At 55.7% G+C, this 25,074-nt stretch overlaps 1 protein-coding gene across 2 annotated transcripts; it reads left to right on the top strand.

Moving 5' to 3' along the window:
• Positions 1-1,088: 1,088 nt before the first annotated feature.
• UBXN11 (UBX domain protein 11) lies at positions 1,089-24,463 on the top strand. 2 transcript variants are annotated; one of them, XM_069477498.1, is made up of 15 exons: positions 1,158-1,202; positions 4,282-4,381; positions 5,487-5,515; positions 6,164-6,262; positions 9,067-9,167; positions 9,535-9,589; positions 10,098-10,174; positions 13,840-13,966; positions 20,848-21,062; positions 21,320-21,397; positions 22,334-22,454; positions 22,574-22,677; positions 23,899-23,972; positions 24,054-24,194; positions 24,279-24,463. In XM_069477498.1, exons 2-15 carry the CDS (start codon positions 4,311-4,313, stop codon positions 24,457-24,459), a joined length of 1,473 nt encoding a protein of 490 aa, XP_069333599.1. In that variant the 5' UTR covers positions 1,158-1,202; positions 4,282-4,310; the 3' UTR covers positions 24,460-24,463. The 2 variants fall into 2 exon arrangements, with proteins under 2 accessions (XP_069333600.1, XP_069333599.1); XM_069477499.1 differs by lacking the exon at positions 6,164-6,262 and having other exon boundaries at positions 1,089-1,202.
• The last annotated feature ends 611 nt before the right edge of the window (positions 24,464-25,074 follow it).

The following is a 25,074-nucleotide window of genomic DNA, read 5'->3' as shown; positions in this document are numbered from 1 at the left end:
GCCACCCTGTAGGATGGGTGTTATCCCCATTTTACAGATGAAAAAACTAAGGTGTATAACGGGTCCAAGGATACAGTCAGTACCCAGGACTGCTAACCCCGAAGTTCTTTCTTAACTAAACTGGGTCTAGTTGCTCTGGTGATAGAATCTAATCTACACCTTAATTTTACAGATGAGGTTCAAGGAGGCAAAATGTCTTACCAAAGGAAGTGGGGGGAGTACCTTATCCAAGGGAACTAGAATCCAAGTTTCCTTTCAGGGCGCCATCTAGTCAAGGAATTAGCAGAGAAATTCAGATTTAAGAAACATTTATTTTATTTATTTTTGAGACAGGGTCTCACTCTGTTGCCCTGGCTAGAGTGCAGTGGCGCCACCGTGCCCAGCTAATTTTTTCTATTTTTGCTAGAGATGGGGTTTTGCTCTTGCTCAGGTTGTTGTCGGCCTTCCAGAGTGCTAGGATTACAGAAGGGAGCCACCATGCCCGGCCCATTTATTTATTTATTTATTTATTTTTAGTTTTTAAAATTTGAGTTGAGAGTAAAGAAACATTTATTAAGTGTTGCATCATTTCAATTTATCCTCAAAGCAGCCCCCATGAAGTACTCTACTGATCAGATGGGGAAATAAGCTCTGAGCAATAATTCCCCCCAAGGTCAATTAAGCAAATTAGTGGCACCGTCAGAATCACAAATTCAGGCCCAGAGGCTGCCAGCAGTTTCCTTTTTATTTTTATACAGATTTTTATTTCAATAGATTCGGGTGGGTACAAGTGGAGTTTTGTTACATGGATATATTGCATAGTGGTGATGTCCGGGCTTTTAGTGTACCCATCACCTGAATAGGGTACATTGTACCCAATAGGTAATTTTTCATCCCTCACCCCACTCCCACCTCCAGCAGTTTGCTTAACCTAACCTCAGGTTCTCTACTCGTGCGCCCGTGGTAGGAATGAACCCTCTATTTTCCCGCAGCCGGGGCCGCTTAGAGCGGTGCATTCTGGGATTCGCAGTATTGCCGCGAAGAGTCTAGACTCTGTGGGCCAATAGAATTCGAGCGCAGAGGAATGTACCCGCCTCCGCTGCCTGCTGGTTGCTCAGGGGACCCGAGAGCTAGCCAATGAGAAGTGCACCGATCCTGGTCGCCCGGGAAACCATATAACAACAAGATGGCGGCGCCGAGGGACGACTCGCTGGGCCTGCGTGGTGAGTCTGGTCCAAAGCCTTTCTGTCCACGGAGTCACCACACAGTGTGGGCCTCAAGCCCCGAGGGCTCTCGAGCTCCGTGGCTACCCCGGGAGCGGATTCGGGACCGCGTTTACCATGACTACACGTGGAGGCGAGAGGAGGCAACGTGGCTCCCAGGGCAGGGGTTAGGTCGAGGTAGACTTCGCGCCCTGAGAGTGTGCAGGAGCGATTAGGGATAGCTGGTGGCGGTCCTGGCCATGCTGGCGCTAGAGCCCTGGGGCCTGGGAGTGACGAATAGGCCGAGGAGGTGTGACGAAGAATGTTGTCAGTCAAGCACAGTACTGAGTTCGGTCCCCAAAACGTAGAGGGACAGGACACAGCTTTGCCCTCGGAGTCCCGGTCTACCTTTAGGAGGCATTAGCCTAAGAGGAAGACCCAGTCTTGCCCCTGGAAGCCCCAAAGTGAAAGGGGTAGACATGACTGTCCTCAGGCCACCCCCCCATCCCCGCCAGTCTGAGGGAGGAAGAGACACAGCCCTGCCCCCAGGAATCCCCTGACTGATGGGAAGATACAGTTTTTGCCCTCTGGGTTCTCCTATAATCCAGGAGATTAACCTGGAGACAGTGTGTTGGACTGGACCAGAGTGAGACTGGAAGTAGGGGAGTCAGTTGGGGACCATTGTGACAGCCCCAAAGAAGGGTAGTGTGAGTCCCACGAGGATGGCCCTCAGCGGGCATGGCAAGGAGGAGCTGTGTGTGAAAGACATTATAGAGTTTAACCTTGGGCTTTGGTAACTGATGGGATTAAAACGGAAGGAAGGAGAGAAGAATTTTGTGCTTCGGTGATGGTGTTCCATTAAGAAGGCAAAGTGGGAGGAACTGAGTTTGAGGGAAGATATTGGGTTTGCTTTGAGGACCAGTTGCTTTTTTCTCCCCTATGACAGCTTTGTTGAGCTATAATTCACATATTACATACTTCACTCCCTTAAAGTATACATTTTAATCATTTTTAGTGTATCTTAGTATATATTCCGTTAATATGAAATGTCAAGAATGGGCAAATCTATAGAGACAGAAAGTAGAATAGTGGTTGCCTAGAGCTGGCTGGGGTGGCAGCTGGAGGATAAATCAAGGGTAACTGCTAAAGGGCACAGGGTCTTTTTAGGCTGATGAAAATGTTCTAAAATTGAGATGGTTGCACGACTCTGTAAGTATACTAACAGCTTAAATTTACACCTTGCAAGGGTGAAGTATGTGAATTATATCTCAATAAAGCTGTTTTATGAAAAAGGTTGTATGATATATAATTCCATTTACATAACTTTCTTGAATTAAGAAAATTATAGAGATGGAAAACAGGGTAGCTGTTGCCAGGGATTAGGGCTGGGAGAAGGGAGGAGGATGGGTGTGACTTTAAAGAGGGAGAGTGCAGGTAGGAGTGGGGAAACTATTTCAGGACGGTGGTTCCAGGCAGGGGAGCCATCCGTGCATGGGACATTTGACTAGCAGTTCAAGTGGCTCAAGTGTAGGAGGTGGCAGGATGGATGATGATGTCAGGAGACACAGGCAGGGACCAGATGACCCATACTAAAGAATTTTGAATTTTTTCTATGGTTGGGAAGGAGCCACTGGGGAGCTGTATGCAGGGATTTTACATGTCTCCTTTGTGTTTTAAGAAGATTCTTCTGGCAATGTGTGGGGACTGATGAAGGGAGCCATGAGGAGCTGTCACCTTGGCCACATAAACCCTGGGAATGCCCAGAAAAAGCAGGGGCTGGGACAAAGTGGGGACAGAAGTAGGAGGCTGGGTGGTGGGGATGGGGAAAGTCTGGGCTTGGTCCTTGGAGGGGGCTCCTCCTGAGGAAGGAGCAGGGCTTGAGTCCCAAACTCTAATGCAGGCATGGGAGGCTGCCTCCAGGAAGCACGGGTTCCCTTGTTGGGCAGCTTCAGAAGGAGGCTGGAGGCCAGTACCAGAAATTTCCAAAGTGAAACTTCCTTGGATTTGTCCTAAAGAAACTTGGAGGTCCTAGGATTTCTAGATATTAGCCCCTTAATATACTTTATTTACTGAAAAGACTAGTGGCCTTTAATTATGCCCCTAATGTGCATTCCTCTTTCCAAAAGGAAGAGGGAAAGAAGGAAAACCAGCATTTATGGGTGCCTTCTGTGTGCCAGTAACAACAAAAACACACAATAGTCACAGCTCACATTTCTAAGTGCTTCCTTTGAGGTTGCCACTGGGCTAGATGTTTTATCTTATCTGTTATCTCTGAATCCCTTCAATAACCCTGCCCTGCTCCAGGCTCAGTGGCTCATGCCTGTAATCCTAGCACCCTGGGAGGCTGAGGTCAGAGGATCGCTTGAGGTCAGGAGTTTGAGACTAGCTTGAGCAAGAGCAAGACCCCATCTCTACTAAAAATAGAAGCACTTAGTGGGGCCTGGTGGTGCATGCCTGTCATCCCAGTACACGGGAGGCTCAGGCAGGAGGATCGCTTGAGCCCAGGAGTTTGAGGGTGCCATGAGCTAGGCTGATGCCACAGCACTCTAGCCTGGACAACAGAGCGAGACTCTGTCTCCAAAACGAAACACCCCTGCTCAGCCAGTACTATTACTATCCCCTCCCCATCACGTGGACTGTATCTTGATTGAACCCTGCCTTTGGGTTACCCCTCTCTGGCTCTAAAGTGTTGGAAGTGGTGCCTGGTTTTTGGTAGGAAGGAAAGAGATGCCTGGGCTTTGTGTCAACTGGCTCACTGATAGATGGACAGCCTCCTGGGTAGTATTGTTCTCAGGCTCTAAGTCTAGGGAAGTCCCAGGCTTCTGACTCCTCTCTGCATCCCATCCCCACCTCCACAGCCCTTTCGCAAGCACCACCAGGCCAAAGGTCTCCAGGGCCAGAGCAGAGAGCTGTCTGCCCAGAGGAGCAGGCAGACATGACCTCCGTCAGGGCAGTGGGAGGAGGTGAGGGGTATTGCTTCCTGGACAGTGCTCCTTGTTAGGAATAGTAGCTAAGAAAGAGGAAACTTCAGGCCACTCCCTGAGCCTAAAGCCCTGGGACCCCTCTGTCCCCAAGGGCTGAGTTCCTTCTTTCCTCTCAGGGAGCTCCTGACAGCTAGAATCTAGAACTATGAGCTCACCTTTGGCCTCCCTAAGTAAGACCCGGAAAGTGCCCCTGCAGTTGGAGCCTGTGAATCCTGGGTAAGGAGCTAGCCTCGTGGGTCTTTGTGTCCCTGCCCCTGTCTTCTTGATCTTTCTGTGGCCAGAGGAGAATGACTCCTAGTGTCTTGGGGAATACAAAGAAGAGTTACACAGCCTGCCCTGACCACCATCTTTCTCCTTATACCTTCTGCTGGGACGCCCTCCTTTGCATCTGAGCATAAACTGGGTTGTGCCTTTTGGTAAGGTATGGCCCCTGGAGGAGCGACTCAGTGTCTATCTGTTCATTTATTGTTTGTTTATTAATTCTGCAAACACTGGCTGGGCATGGTAGCTCACGCCTGTAATCCCAGCACTCTGGGAGGCTGAGTGGGGAGGATTGCTTGAGACCAGGAGTTCAAGACCAGCCCGAGCAAGAGCAAGACCCTATCTCTACAAAAAATACAAAAATTAGCTGGGAGTGATAGCACGCACCTATAGTCCCAGCTACTTGGAAGGCCAAGGCAAGAGGATGGCTTGAGCCTGGGAATTTGAGGTTGCAGTGAGCTATGATGACACCACTGCATTCTAGCTGGGGCAACAGAGCAAGACACTGTCTCAAAAAAAAAAAAAAAAAGAAAGAAAGAAAGAAATTCTGCAAACACTCATGGTCTATCTCTCCTGGGCCAGGTCCTGTGCTGGGCTCTCAGTGAAGGGAATCTTTTACAGCTGTTTAGCACTTTCATCTTTTCAAAGTATTTTTACCTCTCTTTTCTTTCTTGCTCTTCTGAACACCACTTTGAACCATTCTAAGGCCAACGAGATCCAGAGGGGTTAAGGAACAGGCCTGGGGTCTCACAGCCTTTGCAGAGCAGAATTGGGGCTGGGCTCACGGGCTTCGCAAGTCCTGTAGTCTCTCACCCAAGACTGCCCTTTAGCTCTCTCCCCATCCTTCTCCACTGGAAGGAACCAGACCCCCTGAAGCCTGTCCCTTGGCTCACCCCAGGGTGGGGAAGGGATTCGGGGTGGAAGTCCTTGGGAGGCAGAGGCCCAGCCTCCATCCCTCTTAGCTTTGGCTGGGGCCTGGCGCCCAGAACCTTTTCCCTGGTGATATTCTGGGGGGTTCTAACTCGTATTTCTTCCTTCTCCTTCTTGCCTGGGTTCCCAGGAGGCGAGGGATACAAAGCTACGGAGATGGTGAGTGTGGGCTCCGCCCTCGTGTCCTCTTCACCTCCCATCTGCCTGGACGTCCTTACGGTTGGGCAGACGGAGAGAAAGAACATGGCGAAGGCCCTTGTCAGCTAGAGCAGCGGCCCGCCACAGTGATATCTGCAGCTCCCCCGCCCCGTCTTGCTAAGGGCTGGGCTTCCTTCCTGGCAGCTCTCAGATTAGGAGCCCCCACACTCTTAGCAGAGATGTCATCACTAATATTTGAATCCCTTGGCCCGCTCTGGGACTGGCTGGTGGGTACCTGGAAACTATGTGAGGGCCAAGAAATTACCCAGCCCAGGGGTCCAAACCCCAGGTCCCCTTCCCCTGACAGCCTCCTCCAGCCCATTGCAGCCTTTTCTCCCCAAGGGCTGCAGGCTTAGGCCTTTGGATCCCAACCCCACTTCTGCCCTGCTATGGTGCTGGCACTGGCTACTCAGGTCCCCCCCGGTTTGGGCTGGATAAACTCTAAGCAGAGGCCCATTCTGGTTGGATCTTTGTTCCCCAGCCTCCTGAGTCCCCTCATACTCTTAGTGGGGACAGCGTGTAGTCTGCTTCACCCTGGCCAGGGCCCAGGACCTGAGTTTCCTCTGGGCCTTGGTCCCAGAGCAATGAACTAGGCATTCCTGTCTGCAGAAGATGAGGTGGATATGCTGAATGATGCCCATGGCTCAGAAGAAAGGATCTCTGTCCCTTCCTGCTGTGATGGCATAGGCGCCCCTGTGTGTCAGCAAGGTGAGAGCAGAGGCCCAACGGAGTCTGGATCTTGGCAGCAGGAGGGGCCCCAGAGAAGGCGTGAGGCCCAGGGAGGCATGGTACCTACTTTTGCCTGCTGAGTCTGAGGCAGCTGCTCCCACTCCTGGCTGACCGTGGCCATAAGCCTGTACCCCTAAACCTCTCCAGGACCTGGCTTGGCATAAAGCCACACAGGCCCCACCCTTGGCTCAGGAGGTCTGACCAAACCCCTGGCCAGGCTGTGGCTGGAGTCACCATCAAGTATGATGTCAGTGGGTCCAGGATTCAGGTCAGAGAGGGATGAAGGGTCTGAGGGTGGAGCTCAGCTCCTAGCCATCTGCTTCCTGCCTCTGCAGGGCTCTGGAAAGGCCAGAAGTCCCCCAGATAGTCCACTGAGCCTGGCCCACACCATCTGCAATGGAGGTGCCTAAAGTGGGACAGGGCTAATCAGGGCGACTTCCCAGAGTGGGGAGGATTTAGCAGGTCTGGGGAAAGGGGAAGATGTGGGCAAGCAGGGACGAGCTGTGGGAGTGCTGGGCACGATCAGGGCCTGCGCCGGGAGTCTGGAGAAGCTGGGGATGAGGTTAGAACTTCCCGCCAGCCGTGACATCTTAAGCAAGCAGCTTCACGTCTCCCTGTTCCTGTTTCCTGCCTTGTGAAGTGGGAATTGGGAGATCAGTGTGTTGAGGTGAGGATTCCACGAGATGCTACTTGGTGGAGGGCCCCTAGACAGTGATTGTCACACAGGGGTGCTCAAGGTGATGGCTACCAATCAGGTCAGCTGTAAGAAAGGGCCCGGCGATCCTCAGCCACCCCCCTCCATTTTACGGAGGAGGAATTGAGGTGGAAAAAGAGATAGGAGAGCCCAGGATCCCACAACCAGTTAGTCATGAAGCCAGGATCTCCTACACCCCAGCTGGGGACACTTGCAGTAGTAACCACAACAGCCAGCTCTTCCCCTTAAGAGAGCTGTGCTCCCCGTACTTCTCCCTGTCATTCTCTCCTCTCCCCATGGCCAGCTGGTGTCTGTTCCCACCAAGGTCACAAGTGAGGATTTGCCTGTCCTATTTCACTTCTCTGACAGCAGCATCCGACACTGTCCACTGCTTCCTTCTTCTCACCACCTCACCCACCCACCCCCCAGCTTCCAGCTCTTGGCCGCCATTGCCCTCTGCTTGCAGGCCCTTTCCTCTTAGTGCTGGTCGCCAGGTTGCCCTCCCGGCTTTTCAGTGAGAGGTTCCACCTGCCTGGATTCTCCCCTCCCTCTGCCCCGGGAGCTCGCACTCCAGTGCACCCCACCGTAGACATCTGACATACAAATGTGTGTATGTCGGTAGAGATGCTTTTGACCACAAGTCAAAGAAAAGTCTTCCTTAACTAGCACGAACATTAAGGAAGATTTATTATCCTGCATACCAAGAAGTCCTAAGGAGGCCCCTCCAGGGTTGTTCATTCACTGACTCAAAGACATCGTCAAGAGCTCAGTTTTCTCCATCTTTCATTGAGCCAGCCTTGAATTGGCAGCCCCATGTGGTCGCTCCATGATCGTTCCTGCTTCACACATAGAAAGGACAATATCCAGGGGGGAAAGGGGCTTGTTTCTTCCTATGTCTCTCTCTTTTTTTCTTTTTCCAAACTTTTTATTTTGAAAAAGTTCCAACATCCAAGTTAAAATAATAGTATAGTGAACACTCATGCATCCTCAATCTAGATTCCACTGTTCTGCCACATTGCATTCTTTCTCTCCGTATACACGGATATATGAATGTAAAGGTATCATTTAGATGAACCATTTAGAAATAAATAGCAGATATCATGACATTTAGCCTCTAACTCCTTCAATATGCATCTCCTAAGACTAAGGAAATACATAATCACAGTGCTATTATCACACCTAAGAATATTAATAATTCTGTAATACCCTCTAATGTCTCTTTTATACTCACATCTCACCAGTGTCCCAAAATATAGAGATTTTTTTCCCCCCTGAACTAGAATCTAATCCAGAGTCCTTAGATCAGACTAATGTCTGCCTTTTTAGAAAGTGACATGGGGCCGGGCACGGTGGCTCATGCCTGTAGTCCCAGCACTCTGGGAGGCCGAGGCAGGAAGATCGTTTCAGGTCAGGAGTTTGAGACCAGCCTTGAGCAAGAGCGAGACCCCGTCTCTACTAAAAATAGAAAAAATTAGCCAGGCATCGTGGTGTGCACCTGTAGTTCCAGATATTGGGAGGCTGAGGCAGGAGGATCCCTTGAGTGCAGGAGTTTGAGGTTGCTGTGACCTATGATGACACCACTGCACTCTAGCCCAGGTGACAGAGCGAGACTCTGTCTCAAAAGAAAAAACAAAACAAAAATGATGTGGACATTGTGAAGAGTCCTGGCCCCGTGTCCGACACGGCGCCCACGTTCTGGCCTTATCGGGCAGTCTGCTCACAGGGGAGTTTGCCTGCAAACTGGAGGGTAGATTTTGAGGTTTGATTAGATTGAGGGTGAAATTTTTGGCTGTACTTCAGAGTGATGTGGCCCACATGTCATGTCACTTACTTGTACACCTGGGACAAATTACTTATTTGTCTTCTGTGCCTCAGTTTCCTGAAACAGTTCATTTACCTCTTAGGCATATTTTGAGGATTACGTGAGTTGATCTATGTAAGTGTTTAGAATAGTCCCTGTTATGTAAGTGTCAGCTGCTGTCAGTACTTTTATTTCTATTCCTGGGGATCCCTCTCCCCCTCTTGCCGACCCACCATACCTCAGCCTCAGCCCCACGCCTGGGGTCTGAAGACTTTGTCTGCTTGGCAGTCCCTGCATCCCATGACTCGGAGCTGATGACTGCCATGACGAGGAAGTTGCGGGACCTGGAGCGGCAGGTGAAGGCTCAGACTGATGAGATGCTCTCCAAGGTGGGGCCGCAGGCTAGAGAGGGCCGGGGTCCAGTCTGAGAGGTAGAGGGGCCCCAGGCTGGGAAGCACAGGGAGGCCAGCAGTCAGACCAGGACAGGTGGCTTCTAGGACCATCTCCTCCATTGAACTGCCCCATTCAAGGGCCAGGTCTGGCCTGGAACTGATCTGGGTCCCCGTGATCCAAGCAGAGTGGCTGGGGGAAGACCTCAGGTAAACAGGGCCCAACAGACCTTGGACTGGGCACAGCAGTGGACTTCTGAGTGGAGTGTGGCACCCTCAGAGCTGGGGCAGATATTCTGGGTCTTCCCATCTGGAAGGGGCTCTGGACACCACCGGGCCGCATGCTCACCCACGTCTTCTGCTGCAGGATCGGAAGATATCAGCCCTGGAGGACTTGGTGCAGACCCTCCAGCAGCAACAGGGTAAGAGGCCCTCTTGGAGGGCAGGTCCCCCCAAGTTAAGGCACCTCCCCTGGGCCTGTGGCTCCTGGAAGCTTGGACAGTGACATCTGGCATCAGGGCTCCAGGAGCATCAAGCAGATTCCTTGGTGGGGTCTGCACAGCTGAACCTAGAGGGGCAGTTACAGAGCAAGAGTCTCTCCAAGAAAAGAAAAACCAAAAAGCACTCCACACTCTGGGACAGTGCTGGAGTCATTCATTGTCTTCCTCTGTGGGGCTGAGGCCCCTCGGCATGAGGGTGCCATGTAAAGCGTGGAGGCCATGCAGCTCCGAGGGGAGCGGTGGCCTCCAGAAAGTCAAGGCACCCCTGTGGGGGTGGGGCCAGAGAGATGGGGGGCAAGAGGCAGTTCTTGGGAGATCCCCAGAACAGCTTCTCCAGATGACCCTTAGGGCAGAGCGCTGGTCAAGGCCAGAGGTGACCTGGCAGCCTCCGTGCTGGGGCAGCTGAAGCCTGTCCCTGTCTTCCCTGAAGTCCAGGCGACCCTGCAGCGGCAGGAGGAGCTGGAGACAATGTGTGTGCAGCTGCAGCAGCAGGTCGGGGAGATGGAGGTGAGAGGCGTGGGGCCCCAGGGACGCGGGCAGCCAGCAGTCCCCAGCTCTGGGCAGTCTGCCTCTCAGGAACTGGGTCCGAGCCCACCTTTCTGGGCCCCTCCTTGCTACATCCCACCCAGGGGGCTGCACTGTGTTCCCTACCCTGGGCCAGTGCAGGATTTAAAGAGCCAAGGAGGTGTTTGGGGCTAGAGCACACTTTTCCTTTTGGGTCTGACTCAGACTCTGAACGTGTCCCTCCCCTGCTTACCGGGAGACCTCAGGGCTCCCATTGGGCTGAATTCCAAAGGCCTTACATGACCCTTGTGGGCTACCCCTGCCCACCTCCTCACCTCACCTGGAAGCTCTCTCCTCTGCAGCCACAGGGCCCTTCCTCTGTTCTTTCCCACCTCAGGGCCTTGGCCTGTGCTGTCCCCTCTGCTGAAGTGTTTTCTCCCACCTCCCCTAGGCGAGTTTTTACTCATCCTCGATCATCTCGTTGGGGCCCACCCTGACCACTGACCAGGGAGATTCTCTGTCCTGTGCTTTCTTTTTTTTTTTTAAATTATTTTTGAGAGACAGGGTCTCACTCTGTCCCCTAGGCTGGAGTGCAGTGGCATGATCATAGTTTACTGCAGCCCGGAACTCCTGGGCTCAAGCGATCCTCCTGCCCCAGCCTCCCAGGTAGCTGGGACTACAGGCATGTGCCACCACACCTGGCTAATTTTTCTTATTTTTTTGTAGAGATGGGATCTTGGTATGTTGCCCAGGCTGGTCTTGAACTCCTAGCCTCAAGCGATCCTCCCCCCTCGGCCTCCCAAAGTGCTAAGATTACAGGCGTGAGCCACCGCGCCCAGCCCCGTATGCTTTCTTAGTGCTGTGTTTATCTTCCCCTGTGGAACTGTGAACTCCACAAGGGAGGGATCACTTTCCTCCTGTTTGTCACTGTGTATGCAGGACCTAGCACTGAATTGATCAAGGCCATCCCCTGCTTCTGGCCGTGACTTCTTACTCACTTGGTGACTCGGTTACCCCAGTCACCTCTCCTCCTCTCACTCACACTCATTTAAACAGTAAGGCTCAAACTGGTGGGACACTAGGCACAAGGAAGGGTCCCAGGCAGGCAGGTGTCCTCAGGGCTCGCCACCCCTCCACTGGCCCTGCCAGAAGTTCTTCCTGGGACTCAGCCTCTTCCCCTCTCCACGTGGTGTTGGTTTCCAAAACCCCAACCTAATTTAAGACCGCAGAAGCAAACCCCCAAGCCTCGGCTGCAGCTGAGAGCCCTTCCCACCCAGGCCTGTTCACACCTGGGCTGCAGAACATGAAGCTGCCCCTGAGCAGCTGCTGCGGGGGCGTGAGGGAGGCACCCTAGGGCCGCAGGACGGAGGGCATGGCTGCTCACACGCGCACATCAGCCACACATTTATTGGGTCATTAATTTCACAATGCACACAGCGAATCTACCATGTGTCAGGCCCCGCCAGAGCTGCGTTAGGGTGTGAACAAGACAGCCTGCTGGGGGCTGCCGGTCTAGAGGGGGAGAGAGACCCAAATGAGTCCACAGATACACAGGTACAGAGCGTGGTATGAAATAATTAAATGGGTGACACGATAGAGATGAGTTGGGGGATGGGCCACTGTGGGGGTAATAACACTGGCCATGAGACCTGGAGGGTGAGAAGGGGACTGGGGCAGAGGGTCCAGGCCAAAGAGAGGACAGGCGCCACCTCGCGCTGCAGAGACTTGGCCGGTGGTGCATGGCTGTGGGGAGCAAGAAGGAGAATGAAGAGACAGGAGAGGCCCATAGTGGCCACGTTACGTGGGAGCCGCCCGTGGTGCCCGGCAGGTTCTGTCCTGCAAGAATGGAAACCTTGGAAGGTTTCAGTTAAAGAAGCGGCATGACAGGACTCTGTGGTGTGGGGAGCAGGTGGTGGGGTGCAGAGTGGCTGGGGGAGGCAGAGAGAAGCGGCCTTTTGATCGTCCTGGAGGGAGACAGCAGTGGCTTGAGCCAAGAGGTAGCTGGAGACAGAGCCGTGTGGACAGGTGCCAGGCGGCGTTGGAGGGGCACCCACGGGCCTTGCGGTTGTCAGGAGTGACGTGGCAGAGGAAGGAATGGGTCATGGAAGGTTCCCAGGTGGAAGGGGTGCTGTTTACTGAGACAAGACCTGGAGGGGAAGAGGGTTGGGAGGTGGGGGCAGGAGTCACGACTGGGACAATTCATTTTGAGATGTCGCTCGACATCTGAGCGCAGACGGTGGGAAATGTGAGTCTGGCGCTCAGGGGTGAGATCTGCATCCGATACGAAGTTGAGTTCCGTCCATACACATTTGGGAGTAGATGAGCACCGTTCGGAAGACGGCAGGTGGCGCAGGGCTGGGGACCGCCACGTGTTGGTGTGGAATAGGACTGGGGAACAGCAAAGAAAACTGTAAAAGAGCAGCCCTCGGGTAGGAGGAAAACCAGCAGGAGTTGGACGAAATGACAGAAATGTGCCCGCTGGGTCGTGGCCGCACCGAGCCCAGTTTCAGCGAGGGTGGAGATGGAAGATAGTAGAGTGGTTGAGAGAAAAGGAGATAAGGAAGCGGCCCCAGGAAATGTAGACAATTCAGAAGTTTTCCTGTGGCAGCGGGGACATGTGCCCAAGCCCAAGGGAGGCTGGCTTGTGGGGGTCGTGTCCTCAGTCCTGCAGGGCAGGATGTCCTGCTTCGTCCTCACTGTCAGGCCAGACCCATGTGGTTCCCCACAGCCAGAGTGGCTAACTTAATTAATTAATTAATTTATTTATTTTGAGACAGAGTCTCACTTTTTCGACCTGGCTAGAGTACAGGTGACATCATCATAGTTCACTGCAACCTCCAACTCCTGGGTTCAAGTGATCCTCCTGCCTCATTCTCCCAAGTAGCTGGGACTACAGGTGCTCACCACCACGCCCGGCTAATTTTTGTATTTTTTGTAGAGACGAAGTCTTGCTCTTGCTCAGGTTGGTCTCAAACTCATGGCCTTAAGTGATCCTCCCCACTTGGTTTCCTAGAGTGCTGGGATTACAGGTATGAACCACTGTGCCTGGCCAATTTTTTTTTTTTTTTTTTTTTTTGAGATGGGGGTCTCACTCTGTTGCCCAGGCTGGAGTGCAATGGTTTGATCACAGCTCACTGCAACCTTGAACTCCTGGGCTCAAGTGAGCCTCCTGCATCAGCCTCCTGAGTAGCTGGTAGTACAGGGAAACCACCAAGCCCAGCTAAATTTTTTTTCATTTTTTTGTAGAGATAGGGGTCTTGCTATGTTGCCCAGGCTGTTCTCAAACTCCTGGGCTCAAATGATCCTTCCTCCTTGGCCTCCCGAGTCGCTGAGAGTGGCTCCCAGAGTGGCTCACTTTACTGAGTTCTTTCTTGTGCCAGGCACTGTGCTTAGTACTTGGCATGAATCATCTTACTGAGTCCTCACGAGCTTATGTGGGCAGGGGCTGCCATTGCCATTTACGGAGGAGGAACCTAAGGCTTTAGGAGGCAAAGTGGCTTTCCAAGGTCACAGCCAGGAAGTGGGCAAGATTTCCCAGCCCATCCCCTTTGTCCAGTTGGCTCTGGGGCTCCAGTCACCTGAGGACTGAGGCTGAGGATTGGGCTGATGCTGCCTTCCCTGGGAAGGGCTGAGTTGTTGCCCCTGCATCTCCCTCTTCTTCCCCACAGCGGTTCCTCAGTGACTATGGCATGCAGTGGGTGGGTGAGCCCATGGACCAGGAAGACTCAGAGAGCAAGATAGTCCCAGAAGATGGCGAGAGGGACTGGATGACAGCCAAGAAGTTCTGGAAGCCAGGTAGAGTAGAGGGTCCACCCTGGGCCCCTCTTCAGGGAGAATTCTCCAACAACTTCCCATCGGCCAGCAGCCCAGAGGCCCATGTCCTTCATGCCGCAGCCTCCCAGCATGAGACGCCCCTGAGATGGCACACACCTTGCCCCGACCCAGTGCAGGAAAGGCCTTGGCCTCCATCACTGACCGCCTAACCCGCTGCCTAGTTCCTTCCCTGGTCTCGCCTAGGACTCTCTCGCTCTCTCTTGCTCAGCTGTGAAAGGTTCCGGAGGCCCAGAGATACAGGATGTAGCGAGACCTCATTTGCCTCAGGCTCCATAGTCTACAGAATGTCACCCTCTAGAAGCTGTTGCAACCCTCTGTTCTGGAAGCCATTTCTCGATTCCCAGGGCTTGGCCCCCTCCTTGGACTCCCTTTCCAGGTTCATTTATGACCATTGAAAGCCACCACTTCTTATTTTTAACTCAACTGCTAATATCTAGAGGGGTGCCCCCACAACCCCTTTCTTTCCTGGATTTGAGTCTGTGGAACTGGCCATTCCTGAAATCTGGGTCCAGTCTCTTCAAAGAATGGAGGTTGTTAACTAGACGATACTTCTCCGGGCTCTGGAGTCAGCCAAACCTGGGTCCTCCTCTCGACTCCACCACCTATTCCAGTTGTGACTTGAGCAAGCGACTAACATTCTCCGAGCCTCAAGTTCTTCATCTGTAAAATGGGGGAATACTCTTCCCCTTGGAGTTATAAGGAGTAAATGAGTTAAGCATGGAGTTCATTGACCTTGCATATCATTGACTTGACAAGTAGGAGCTCTTACTGTGTCCAAAGAGTCTTAAGGCATTGGCAGTCTCACAGGAACACAAGCTTAGCTCCCAAGGGGACCATTTGGAAGATGACAACCCTCTCCTGATTTCACATTTCCTGCTGGGTGAAAACCCAGACTCCAAATGTGAGGGTCCTGCTTCCTACTTAGGCCTGGGCTTGGTCCCTGAATCTCAGGGTACAACCCCCTCCCTGCCTATTCTAAAAACATCACTTCCTGTTTTTGCAACATTTGCAGCTTTCAAAGCATTTTTATAAATGCCGTTGACATGGGCCAGGGGTTTCTCCGTTTTCTAGGTGGGCAGACGGAGGCACTTCAGCAGTCTGTAGACTCTGAGTGTTGAGTGGAGGGGGTAAGACTGAAGGCTGACAGCCCGTCTGGGAGGCAGGTGCAGTCTTCCAGGCAAAAGATGGGATGATGCCTGGCATGCCGGTGATGCTGTGGAGGTGGCAGGGAGGGGCAGGGCAGAGAGATTCAGGAGTTGGGATCCGTGGCCTTGCATGAGGGAGAGGGTGGGAGGAGTCAGGCCTGGCCCCGGGGAGCACGGCTGTGGGGAAGATGCTGAGTGTCTGGGACACAGCAGAGCCGGGGAGCTGTGGCCCCCAGCGATGCCAGGATGTGGGGTGTGGCCCTGCTGCCCAAACACTGCAGGCCCCGGCACACCAACGCAGGTGCGCTCTAACTGAACGAGGGCGTGGCGTCGTGAGAAGAGTTCTCTAGGGACTCCTTGGCCTGGGGTGAGAGGTGGCTTTAAGGTGGCTGCAGGCACTGTCAGAATGTCTGTCCTGGGTATAGGCCCCTGGCATGGCATGCTGGGCTCAGGCTTCACGGGGGGCTGCCACCCTGTTGAAGGGCAGCCTGGCACTTGGCTGGTGAGGACCTTCTTTCTCCCTGGGGGAGGGGGCAGACCAGAAGGCTGGTTTCTGGCCCTGGCCCCGTAGATTCCTATTCTTCCCACCCCCAAAAAAGACAGCAGCCTTCACTCTGCCCTGTTTGTTTCTGTGTAAGGCTAGCTCTGAGGCTGAGCGCTTCACAGCTAAAGCAACTTGGGAAAACCGCCTGCTACTCTGTCTTGGAGGCCCCTTTGTGCATCTTCTTCCTGCTTTTGCATTTTGCTTTTTCAGCATGGGAGGGGCCTTGGTTTGGCTCTTTCTGCCAGATGAACTGGCAGGTTGTTTTTCAGTGCTAGCAGCTTTTTCTCCCAGGACTTCCCTCTCCCCAGGTGCCAGCCTGCCTCTGCTGCAGGAGGGGCCCTTGGGGTCACAGTCTGGCCTCTTGCTCTCTTGATGCTCAGGTTGATTTCTCTGGCTTTCCTTTCATTGGGTCCCACTCCCCACGGGCTCTGGGGCAGAGGCCAGTGGTCTGGTGAGCCAAAGAGGGGATGATTCAAAAGTTCTAGAGCCTGAGATGCTTCCTGAGGGAGGAGGGTCAGTTGGACCCATGAAGGAGGCCCAGCAGAGGGGAGGCTTTGCAAGGGCTTGTTCTCAGGCTGATCAGTCGTCCTGCCCGCCCTCTCTGCCAGTATATGGAGCATCACATAGGGTACCGTGCCAGGTGCTTCAGGGTGTGTGGATACACGAAAGGGACCACAGTCCTGCTCTGGTCACACCACCATCACCCAGGTGTTGAGCCTCAGGGCTGAGAGCTCCTGGTCAACTGTGAGCTCCTCACTCCCCACTACTTCCCTGTTCCCCTGTGAGCCCCCCTTCCCTGCCTCTCCCTCCACATCTCCAGCCCCCTGCCAGCCCCGCCTCCACCCCAGCGTCTGTCCTTCCTCCCCAGGCCCAGCTCTGGCACCTGGGTTGGAGCCACCCTGAGCCATACTGGGGGCCTGGCCGGGCAGGCTCGGCTCCTTCCCACCCTCACTTCCACGTCAAGCCTTTGATGGCGCTGTCCTCCCAGAGGTGCCTTGCCCCCTTCGCACCCCTCGTTTGTGCAGGTCAGACCCCACCTCCGCCAACAAACCTGCCCCGAGTGCCCCCTCAGCGCAGGCGAGGGCCGCGTGGGAAGGGGCCGTGCTGCAGAGCGAAGGGCTGGAGGCTGGGGCTGAGGCGGGCCAGGCTCAGATGGGTCCTGTGGGGGCAGATTGTGAACCTCCCTGAGCCTGGTTCCTCCTCTACAGAATGAGGGGAATGGTACCGACTGGCTCCCCGCGCTACAGAGTGGATGGAATGGGACGGTGCCCGTGGCTGACGTGTGGCAATGAACAGCGGCTGTTAGCCATTGTCACTTAGCTGTTGTCATGCCCTGGAGTGTCCAGCACGGTGCTTAGCACACAGGATTGGCTGGGTGACGGGAGCACGTCAGGACAACCGTCTGCACAGGACGAGGTGGGGCCCAGCAAGAGCTCAATCCTGCCGGGCCACAGGCTGGTTCAGTGCCCTGGCAGCGGCCAGACCCTCAGGGCCTCTCTCCTCTGCATCTGCCCCTCCGAGGAGCAGAGTGAATGTAGGTAGAGTCCCTGCAGCAGGGCCTGGCTGACAGGTGTGTGATAACAGCGGTTCCGGTTCTGTTTCCTGTTGCAACAGTCTCTGCATGACGAGGAGGGGCTGGGCGGGTGGGCGCCGCAGCAGGAGGTCGTGCCAGCAGGGCTGCGAGGGCTGCCACACCCCACTGACCATGGCAGGCTCTGGCCCACCCGGGCTCCACAGCTCTCCCGCGGCACTCACCACATGCCATTGTCACCGTGTGCTGCCCTGTCTCCCTCACTTGAGCTGAGTCTGAGGAGGGCAGGACTCTGGGCATGGGCAGGGCCTAGCAGAGTGTGGCTGCTCAGACGTCGCTGGATGAAGAGACCCTGCCAGGCTTCTAGAGCACCCACTGTGAGCCGGGCCCAGGCTCGACTAGAGCACCCACTGTGAGCCGGGCCCAGGCTCGACTAGAGCACCCACTGTGAGCCGGGCCCAGGCTCGACGCTCCAGCCTGAGCTCACGGGGCACCTGGTGTGACTGAAGGCAAACAAGCAAGTAGAAAGTAGCAGCCTGTGACAAGGGCCAAGCGAGTGGGTCCAAGGGTTCCAGGAACCCAGCCTCGAGGAGAGGGACTCCTGGCAGGGCTTCTCCGAGGAGGTGGGGGTGAGTGAGAGCAGCCTGAGCCCAGTGACAATGACAGCCACCATCTGCCAGGCACTTCCTTTGAGCCTCACAGCAGCCCCGTGAAGTGGGGACGGCCATCATCTTCATCTACAGAAGAGGAAGCTGAGGCCCACAGAGGCCCACTTGCCCAAGGTCGCAAGCTCAGACATGCCCTGCAGTGTGACACCTGAGTGTGAGGGAGGGGCGTGTTGAGGGGGGGCCCCGTGCTGAGGGTCTTGGGAGTCGGGCTGAGGAGCTTGGACTTGACCTCATGCCTCCCTACTCCTCTTTTTAATGCACTCGTGGGCTTGAAAGCTGGACAAGGCCTCAGAGATGATGCCCTGGCGCTGTCCCCTCTCCGGAAAGGGAGCCCAGTGAGCAGCTGCCCCAGAACCAGAACTGAGGGGCAGCCTGTGTGGTCCCTGCAGAGTGAGGCCGAGTCCCTGGGGCCCCGCATGCTGCATGGCTCAGGGCATGACACCCTGAGCCCAGTTTCCTCATTTGCAAAATGGGAATGGCCCTGCCTGTCTCTAGGTGCTTGGGATGGAATCGTCATTTACAGACAGCTTCACCGGCGGGGGCTGGAGGGCAGGACAGGGTTCCTACTATCTACCCACTCCACAGGAAGGAAAGCTGCGGCTCGGGGAAAATGCCTCCCCAGCCGGGTGCTGCCGCTGGCTCAGGGCAGAGCTGGGACTTGCCCTCTGACCTTCCTCACCCTGTGTGGTCCCCACCAGACCTCTCTCCCGCTGCAGGACCTCTGCCAGCGGGGCGGGGGGCTCACTGGTTTCACCAGGCCCTGCCATGTGGTGGCAACACTAGGCTCTTCCTGTCTTCCCTTTACCCAGAGCTGGGGTTCCTTATTCCTGGGTCCCTGGTCTCACCTCTGCCCCATCGCATCCGGGGCCTCCCAGCCCACCCTGCTGTTACTTCTCTAAGTCCAGCCCAGCAGGCCGAGAGCCGCCAGGGCCGGGTTTCTTGGCAAGCTTCCCTCTTCCCTTACATTGCTTCTCAACATCCTCCCCAGGCTTCTGCCTGTCCCTATCCCCTATTGGCCACCCCATGTCCCTCAGCCTGAAAAGTCCTGGCCCCAGGAAGCAGCTTGGATCAGGGCAGGAGCACTGGATTCGGAGTCCACATCTGAACACTCCTCCTGGCTATGCTCTCTCTGGTCTGATCAGGCCACTCATTTGAACTTTCTAGACTCACTTTCCTGTCTGTTAGAAGAGGAGGTGGGCAGGGACTGCAGGAGATGATCTTTTCCACTGTTATTTTTAGGTTTACCAATTTGTTTTTACGGTAGTGAGTTGTTAAAGGAAAATAATGTCTTGATATAGTTCTGTGAGCTTTTCCCGGGGATCTCAGGGACTCAGGGGGAGGTAGGGCGGTCCCCGTGACAGCAGGAGATGTAGGCAAGAGGGGAAGGCCAGCTGGTGCGTCCTGTTTCAGCAGCTGCAAAGGCAACAAGAAACAGCCACCCACATCTGTACCTTCCCAGTACACTGCAGTGCTGTGGGGAAAGGAATTGGGTCCCCAGAGCCCTGACCCACATCCTGCCGCAGCCTGGCTGTCCTGGTGAAAAACAGCCTTTGACAGGCCCCGGAAGTTACCGGTATGTGGTAGGGTTACACCCTAGTGCATGACTGACTTGGGGGCCAGGTCCCCAGCCAGTATCCCACCTACCCTCCGCCCTGTCCGCTCTGGTGTCCGTCATGGCTGTCCCCACTACCCCATCGGCACCCCCCGAAGTTTATGCACAGCTGTACGTGCAACACATTTTTCAGAAGAGGAGGCCAAAGCTTTGTCAGCTTCTCAAAGGGGTCTGTGACCCAGAAATAGTCACACAACCTAAGGGCTGTCCCATGTCTGTTCTGTCCAGCAGCTGTCCCCACACCCTTCCTAATAGCCATCTGTCCCTAAGCCTGACCTCCCTCTCTCTCTGGATGGTGCAGATGGGTGGGAAAAACAGACTCAAGCTTCAGCCCCGGCTCCAATCTCAGTCTCTCCTGTAACTTGCCAAGTGGCTTGGGGTGAGTCATTTTTCATCTCTGTGGGCCTGTTTGCTCATGTGTAAAATGGAGATAAATAACCCCCGCCTCATAGCCTCAGGCTTGGCCTAAGGACCATATGTGCAAGGTAGAGTTGGCAACAATGGCTAACAGAGTGCTTGTTCCCAGTGGCCCTCACGTGGTCATCTTAGAGCCTTCCAGCTATCCTGGGAGGCAGATACGATTGCCATCCCATTTTAGAAGAGAGCGCTGCAGCACGGAACATTAAATGACCTGTCTAAGGTCACACAGGTAGAAGTGGAGGACCTGGGATTTGAACCCCGACAGCCTGTTTTTTTTTTTTTTTTTTGGAGATGATGTCTTACTCTGTCACCCAGGCTGAAGTGCAATGGCACAATCATAGTTCACCGTAGCCCACCTAATTGTTTTTCATTTTTTTGTTTTTTTAGAGATGGGGTCTCACTATGTTGGCCAGGCTGGTCTGGAACTCCTGGCCCCAAGCAATACTCCCTCTTCAGCCTCTCGAGTTGCTGGGATTATAGGCATGAGCCACTGTGCCCGGCCGAACCCAGGCAGCCTGGATCCAGAGCTGGGAGCTCTGCCCTGTGCTTTTCAGCTGCCACCCCATTGCCTGACAGGCAGATCTGGGATCAAATCCTCTTCTGCCGCTTACTGTTGTGCCTCCCTAGACAAGCCATTTAACTTCCTCAGTTTCCTCATCTGGAAAATGGAGACAATTGTAGCCTCCACAGTATAGGTTGGTAAGAGCAGGGAGTGTGGTAATGGATATTAGACCCCTAGTGCAAAGTCAGCACCCAAAGGTAGCTGTTATTGTCTAGTGTTAGCTGTCCTTCCTTTAACCCCGGGAGGTCACTGGAAGAGACACCAAGGCCACTGCCTAGCGTGGGAGGGGCCACAGGAGCCGGGACTGCTAGGGCACACTGCAGCCACCAGAGGCTCATGGATGTCTGTCCTCTTTGCCAGGGGACTCAGTGGCGCCCCCTGAGGTGGACTTCGACAGGCTGCTGGCCAGCCTGAAGGACCTCAGTGAACTGGTGGCAGAGGGTGAAACCCAGGTGATGCCGGTGCCGGGCGGGGCGAGGCTCCGTGCCCTGGAGCCCATCCCACTGAAGCTCTACCGGAATGGCATCATGATGTTCGACGGGCCCTTCCGGCCCTTCTGTGATCCCTCCACTCAGGTAGGAGCCCGGGTGGGGGTGCCCCTGCCTGCCCACCATTAGTTGGGGATGATGGAGCCAGCTCGCCCCGGGCCCGGCCTGCCCGCTATGGGCACTCAGGCCCTCACACGACTTGCAGAACCGCCGCCCCGCCCCTGTCCTGGGCTTGTGACTGTTTCCAGAGTGTGAGGCGTGGGTAAGCCCAGGGCGAGGGCCCGCCGTGCAGACAGGGCACCCCACAGGCCCAGCTGGGCTCCACCCTCCCTCTCCCCCTGCAGCGCTGCCTCCGAGACATACTGGATGGCTTCTTTCCCTCAGAGCTCCAGCGGCTGTACCCCGATGGGGTCCCCTTTAAGGTGATGATCTCCTCAAAGCACCCCTTCCCTGTGTGGGGATTTGGGAGGGAGGGGGGATCCACAGCCTCCTCGGGTGTGGCCCATTCTGAGGGGGGAGCCACTGCCCCACCTCAGGGGACCCCAGTCTAATGCTCTCCAGGAGGAGGGTGAGCCTGAAGCCTGGCTGGGAAGGGAGTTGGGGGGCTGCTGTGGCCACAGTTGTCACCGTGCAGTGGCAAGGGCCTCAGGAGGCACAGTAGGCAGTGCCCTCTGCTGGCACCCTGAAGGCACAGCCTGAGCGGTGCAGGGCCAGCGTCCTGCTCCCGAAGCTATCTTGGGGTAGAAGGCCGTGCCCTGGGCCAGCCACAAATGCAGAACAGGGGAAAACGTCGGGACTTGAGGACACGAGGTGGAGCCAGTCTGCAGGCAGGCGCTGCCATGGGAGCACATGAAGCACTGTGTTCCAGAAGGTGGGCGAGGCCATGTCAGGGAGGGAGCGTGTGCCACCAGGGCTCGGAAAATAGCGTGAGTCACGACGGGGTGTTTGAGGCATCCATGCCAAGAGGGGGCCTCAGAGCTGTGCCCTGATGGAGGAAGTGAGGGGACACGTGCAGTGATGGGGCTGCGCTGCAGCCTAGACAGCAGCAGGGGCTTTGCCCTCTCCTGACCCCTCCACGCTTCCCTCACAGTTGGCTCCCGAGAGGGGGTCTCTGAGGAGGGTGTCAGTACTGTGGCTTCACCTGGCATGGATCAAGGGTGCTTGCACGAGGAGTAAGGCCCAGGGAGGTGATAGCAGCATGAACTGTGGTTCTCCTGAAGCCTCAGTTTCCTCATCTGTAAAATGGGGATTGCATTAGACCATCCCTTAGGCCTGTTCTTGGGTCCTCTGGGCAAGCAGGGCTGGGGTGTGGCCTCCGGCTGAAGAGCTGGGCCTGCCAGTGTCTCCCTTCTTGCCAGGTGAGTGACCTGCGCAATCAGGTCTACCTGGAGGATGGGCTGGACCCGTTCCCAGGCGAGGGCCGCGTGGTGGGCCGGCAAAGGATGCACAAGGCCTTGGACAGGGTGGAGGAGCAGCCAGGTGAGCTTGCCCCGAGGCTGAGCCAGGCGGCTGGGGGGCTATGCCGAACAAGCACCAGGGAGCCTCCACCACCACGCATAGTTCTTCCTGGGCCAAGGTTCCCCATCCCCTCCCTGCAGGCTCCAGGATGACGGCTGAGAAATTTCTGAACAGGCTTCCCAAGTTTGTGATCCGGCAAGGCGAGGTGATTGACATCCGGGGCCCCATCCGGGACACCTTGCAGGTGAGGCCAGCCCTAACTCTCCTAGCCGTCTAGAGGGGACTTTACCACCAACCCTGGCCCAGCCTGCCAGAGCAGCGTGTAATCTAAAGGCTCAGCCTTGGGGCCTCTGATGAGGACCTGGATGGAGAGATGAGTCCCCCAGAGCTGTTCTACTCTCTGGAAACTGAGGAGCTGCTGAGGGCTCTGGGCTGGGCTCCACTGAACAGCTGGGTTGACTGTATGAGGTGTAAAGTCAAAGTCCAGCCCAGGAGATGAGCCCAAGTCCCAGGCCACCCCCTTGAGGTCTAGGCTAAAATCTCCAATTCAGTCCTGGGCCCTCCTTCCTGGTTGTCCTGCGGGCCCTCAGACCCTCCCTGGCCCTCACAACTCATCATCTTCTCTGCTCACCCCCCATCCTGCTCTCTGCCTAGGCCTCCACCTGTGAAAGCTGCCAAACCTTCATCTCTTAGGCCTCCTCTGCCTTCTTCACCCCCACATTGCCAAGTCCAGTCTGGTCTGTCCATCCCCAGAACTCCTCTCCCTTCTCGTAGTCCACTCCCCAGTCTAGGTTCCGGAGTGTCTCTCCCAGAGATGCCACCAGCCTCCACTCCTGCCCCTGCCAGCCGTCCTCCCCAGCCACTTCCCTGTTGAAATCCCCCAGTGGTTCTTGGGATAAGGCCCAGTTCCTTGTCCTGGCACTCAGGGCCGGACCTGCATTGCTGCGCCCTCCCCACTTCTCTAAGCTTTTCTTTCTTCCAGTCCAGCCTGGTCCCCAGCTTCAGCCATGTGAATTGCTGGCAGTTTCCTAAATGTATCACCTCCTCTAGGAAGCTTTCCCTGACCTCAGGATCTTTGTCCATGCTGTCTGGAATATCCCTGGGCCCATTCCATTTCTAAGGACTCCTCTTCCTCACCCTTCAGTCATAGCTCAGTTGCTATTTTCCTAGAGAAGCCTCACCTGGCCACAGGCTGGGACAGGCATCCCGCCTGTCGTGGTCTGCGTGGAGTCTGTCTCCCACTAGACTGAGGGGGGCGCTGCTTGGGGAGAATGATGGGGCTGTCACCCAGAGCCTCCTTCCTCTTCTACTGCCTCTACTGGAGCCTCAGTTTACACAGAAACAACCCCCCACTTGCCTCATTGGTATCATCCACCTCTGATCAAGGACGAGCCCCCTCTAAGGATCGTGGGGGATGACTCAGGGGGGCCCAGGGCACTGTCCACTCTCTACTGATGCCTTCCAGAACTGCTGCCCATTGCCTGCCCGGGTCCAGGAGATCGTGGTGGAGACACCTACCCTGGCGGCTGAGTGGGAAAGGTGAGGGCAGGGCAGAGAGGTGAGGGCCTGGGGACTGGGGGGTTGGGCCATGGGAGCACTGAGGGCCTCTGGGCTGCACAGGAGCCAGGAGTCGCCCAACACACCGGCGCCCCCGCTCTCCATGCTGCGCATCAAGTCTGAGAACGGGGAGCAGGCCTTCCTCCTGATGATGCGGCCCGAGGACACCATTGGGGACGTGCGCGCCCTGCTAGCGCGGGCCAGGTGGGCACAGGGTGGGGCTGGCTGGGGGCTGCAGCGGGGCTCTGGTCCCATGGCTGGGCCTGATCTGCTCCGCCTGGTCCCCAGGGCCATGGATGTCACTGATTTTGAGATCTTAAGCATGTTCCCGCCGAAGGTCTACCGCGATGACACGCTCATGCTGCAGGCCGCAGGCCTCGTGCCCAATGCTGCACTGCTGCTGCGGGCACCCCAGGCCCCGCAGTCTGGCCCCAACTTTGGTCCTGGTTCTGGCCCCAGCCTGGAATAAAGCGCCTGCCTGGACACCCGCTGCTCCTGCTCCTAGAGGCTCTCTTGGCGGGGCCAGCTCTCTGGGCTTGGGAGGAAGGTCCCAGCTGGGCTAGGGAGGGGGCGGTGCCGACCCGCCCCTCGGTAACTGGAGCCCCAGCTGGCAGGCCTGGCCTCGGGTTCTTTGTCCTCTAGGCTCCGCTTTCTCCCCAGAAGGGCTAGGTGGAGCCAGTGAAGGGGGGGGCAGTGGCGGGAAAGAGCCGCAGCCAGGTTTACACTGAGGCAGCAAAGCCTCACTGTGCAAGCATGCGGCCAGCAGACGCCTGTGCACAGACATGCACAGACCCACAGCCCACGGGGACAGTTCCTCAATGCTGTGCACAAAGCCACTGCCACAGCTACATCCATGCCCCCAAACTGGCAGAACTGCAGCTGTGCGCCCACTTGCTCCCACGACACACCCACACTTAGCCAATCTGCTCCAGCACAGGCAGGCAGGCACAAGGACGGCCACACTCACTGGCAGGCATGCAAATGTGTAGTACACACCAAGGCACAAGAGTGATAGGGACAGTGTCACATGCATGTGAACCGGAGAGTGGTCCACCCAGACTGTCTCCAGAAACCACTGGTCCAC

Source organism: Eulemur rufifrons, chromosome 8, assembly GCF_041146395.1.
Source record: "Eulemur rufifrons isolate Redbay chromosome 8, OSU_ERuf_1, whole genome shotgun sequence".
Classification (NCBI taxonomy): Eukaryota; Metazoa; Chordata; class Mammalia; order Primates; family Lemuridae; genus Eulemur; species Eulemur rufifrons.
The sequence above is the reverse complement of the archived record's forward strand: the minus strand, read 5'-3'. Positions and strand labels throughout refer to the sequence as shown.

Bases quoted from the DNA above. Each gene is read 5' to 3' on its own strand.
- UBXN11 (XM_069477498.1), top strand. From the start codon at position 4,311: ATGAGCTCACCTTTGGCCTCCCTAAGTAAGACCCGGAAAGTGCCCCTG. The intron at 23,973-24,053 runs GTGAGGGCAGGG...TGGGCTGCACAG, and splicing joins CTGGCGGCTGAGTGGGAAAG to GAGCCAGGAGTCGCCCAACA. The intron at 24,195-24,278 runs GTGGGCACAGGG...CCTGGTCCCCAG, and splicing joins GCCCTGCTAGCGCGGGCCAG to GGCCATGGATGTCACTGATT.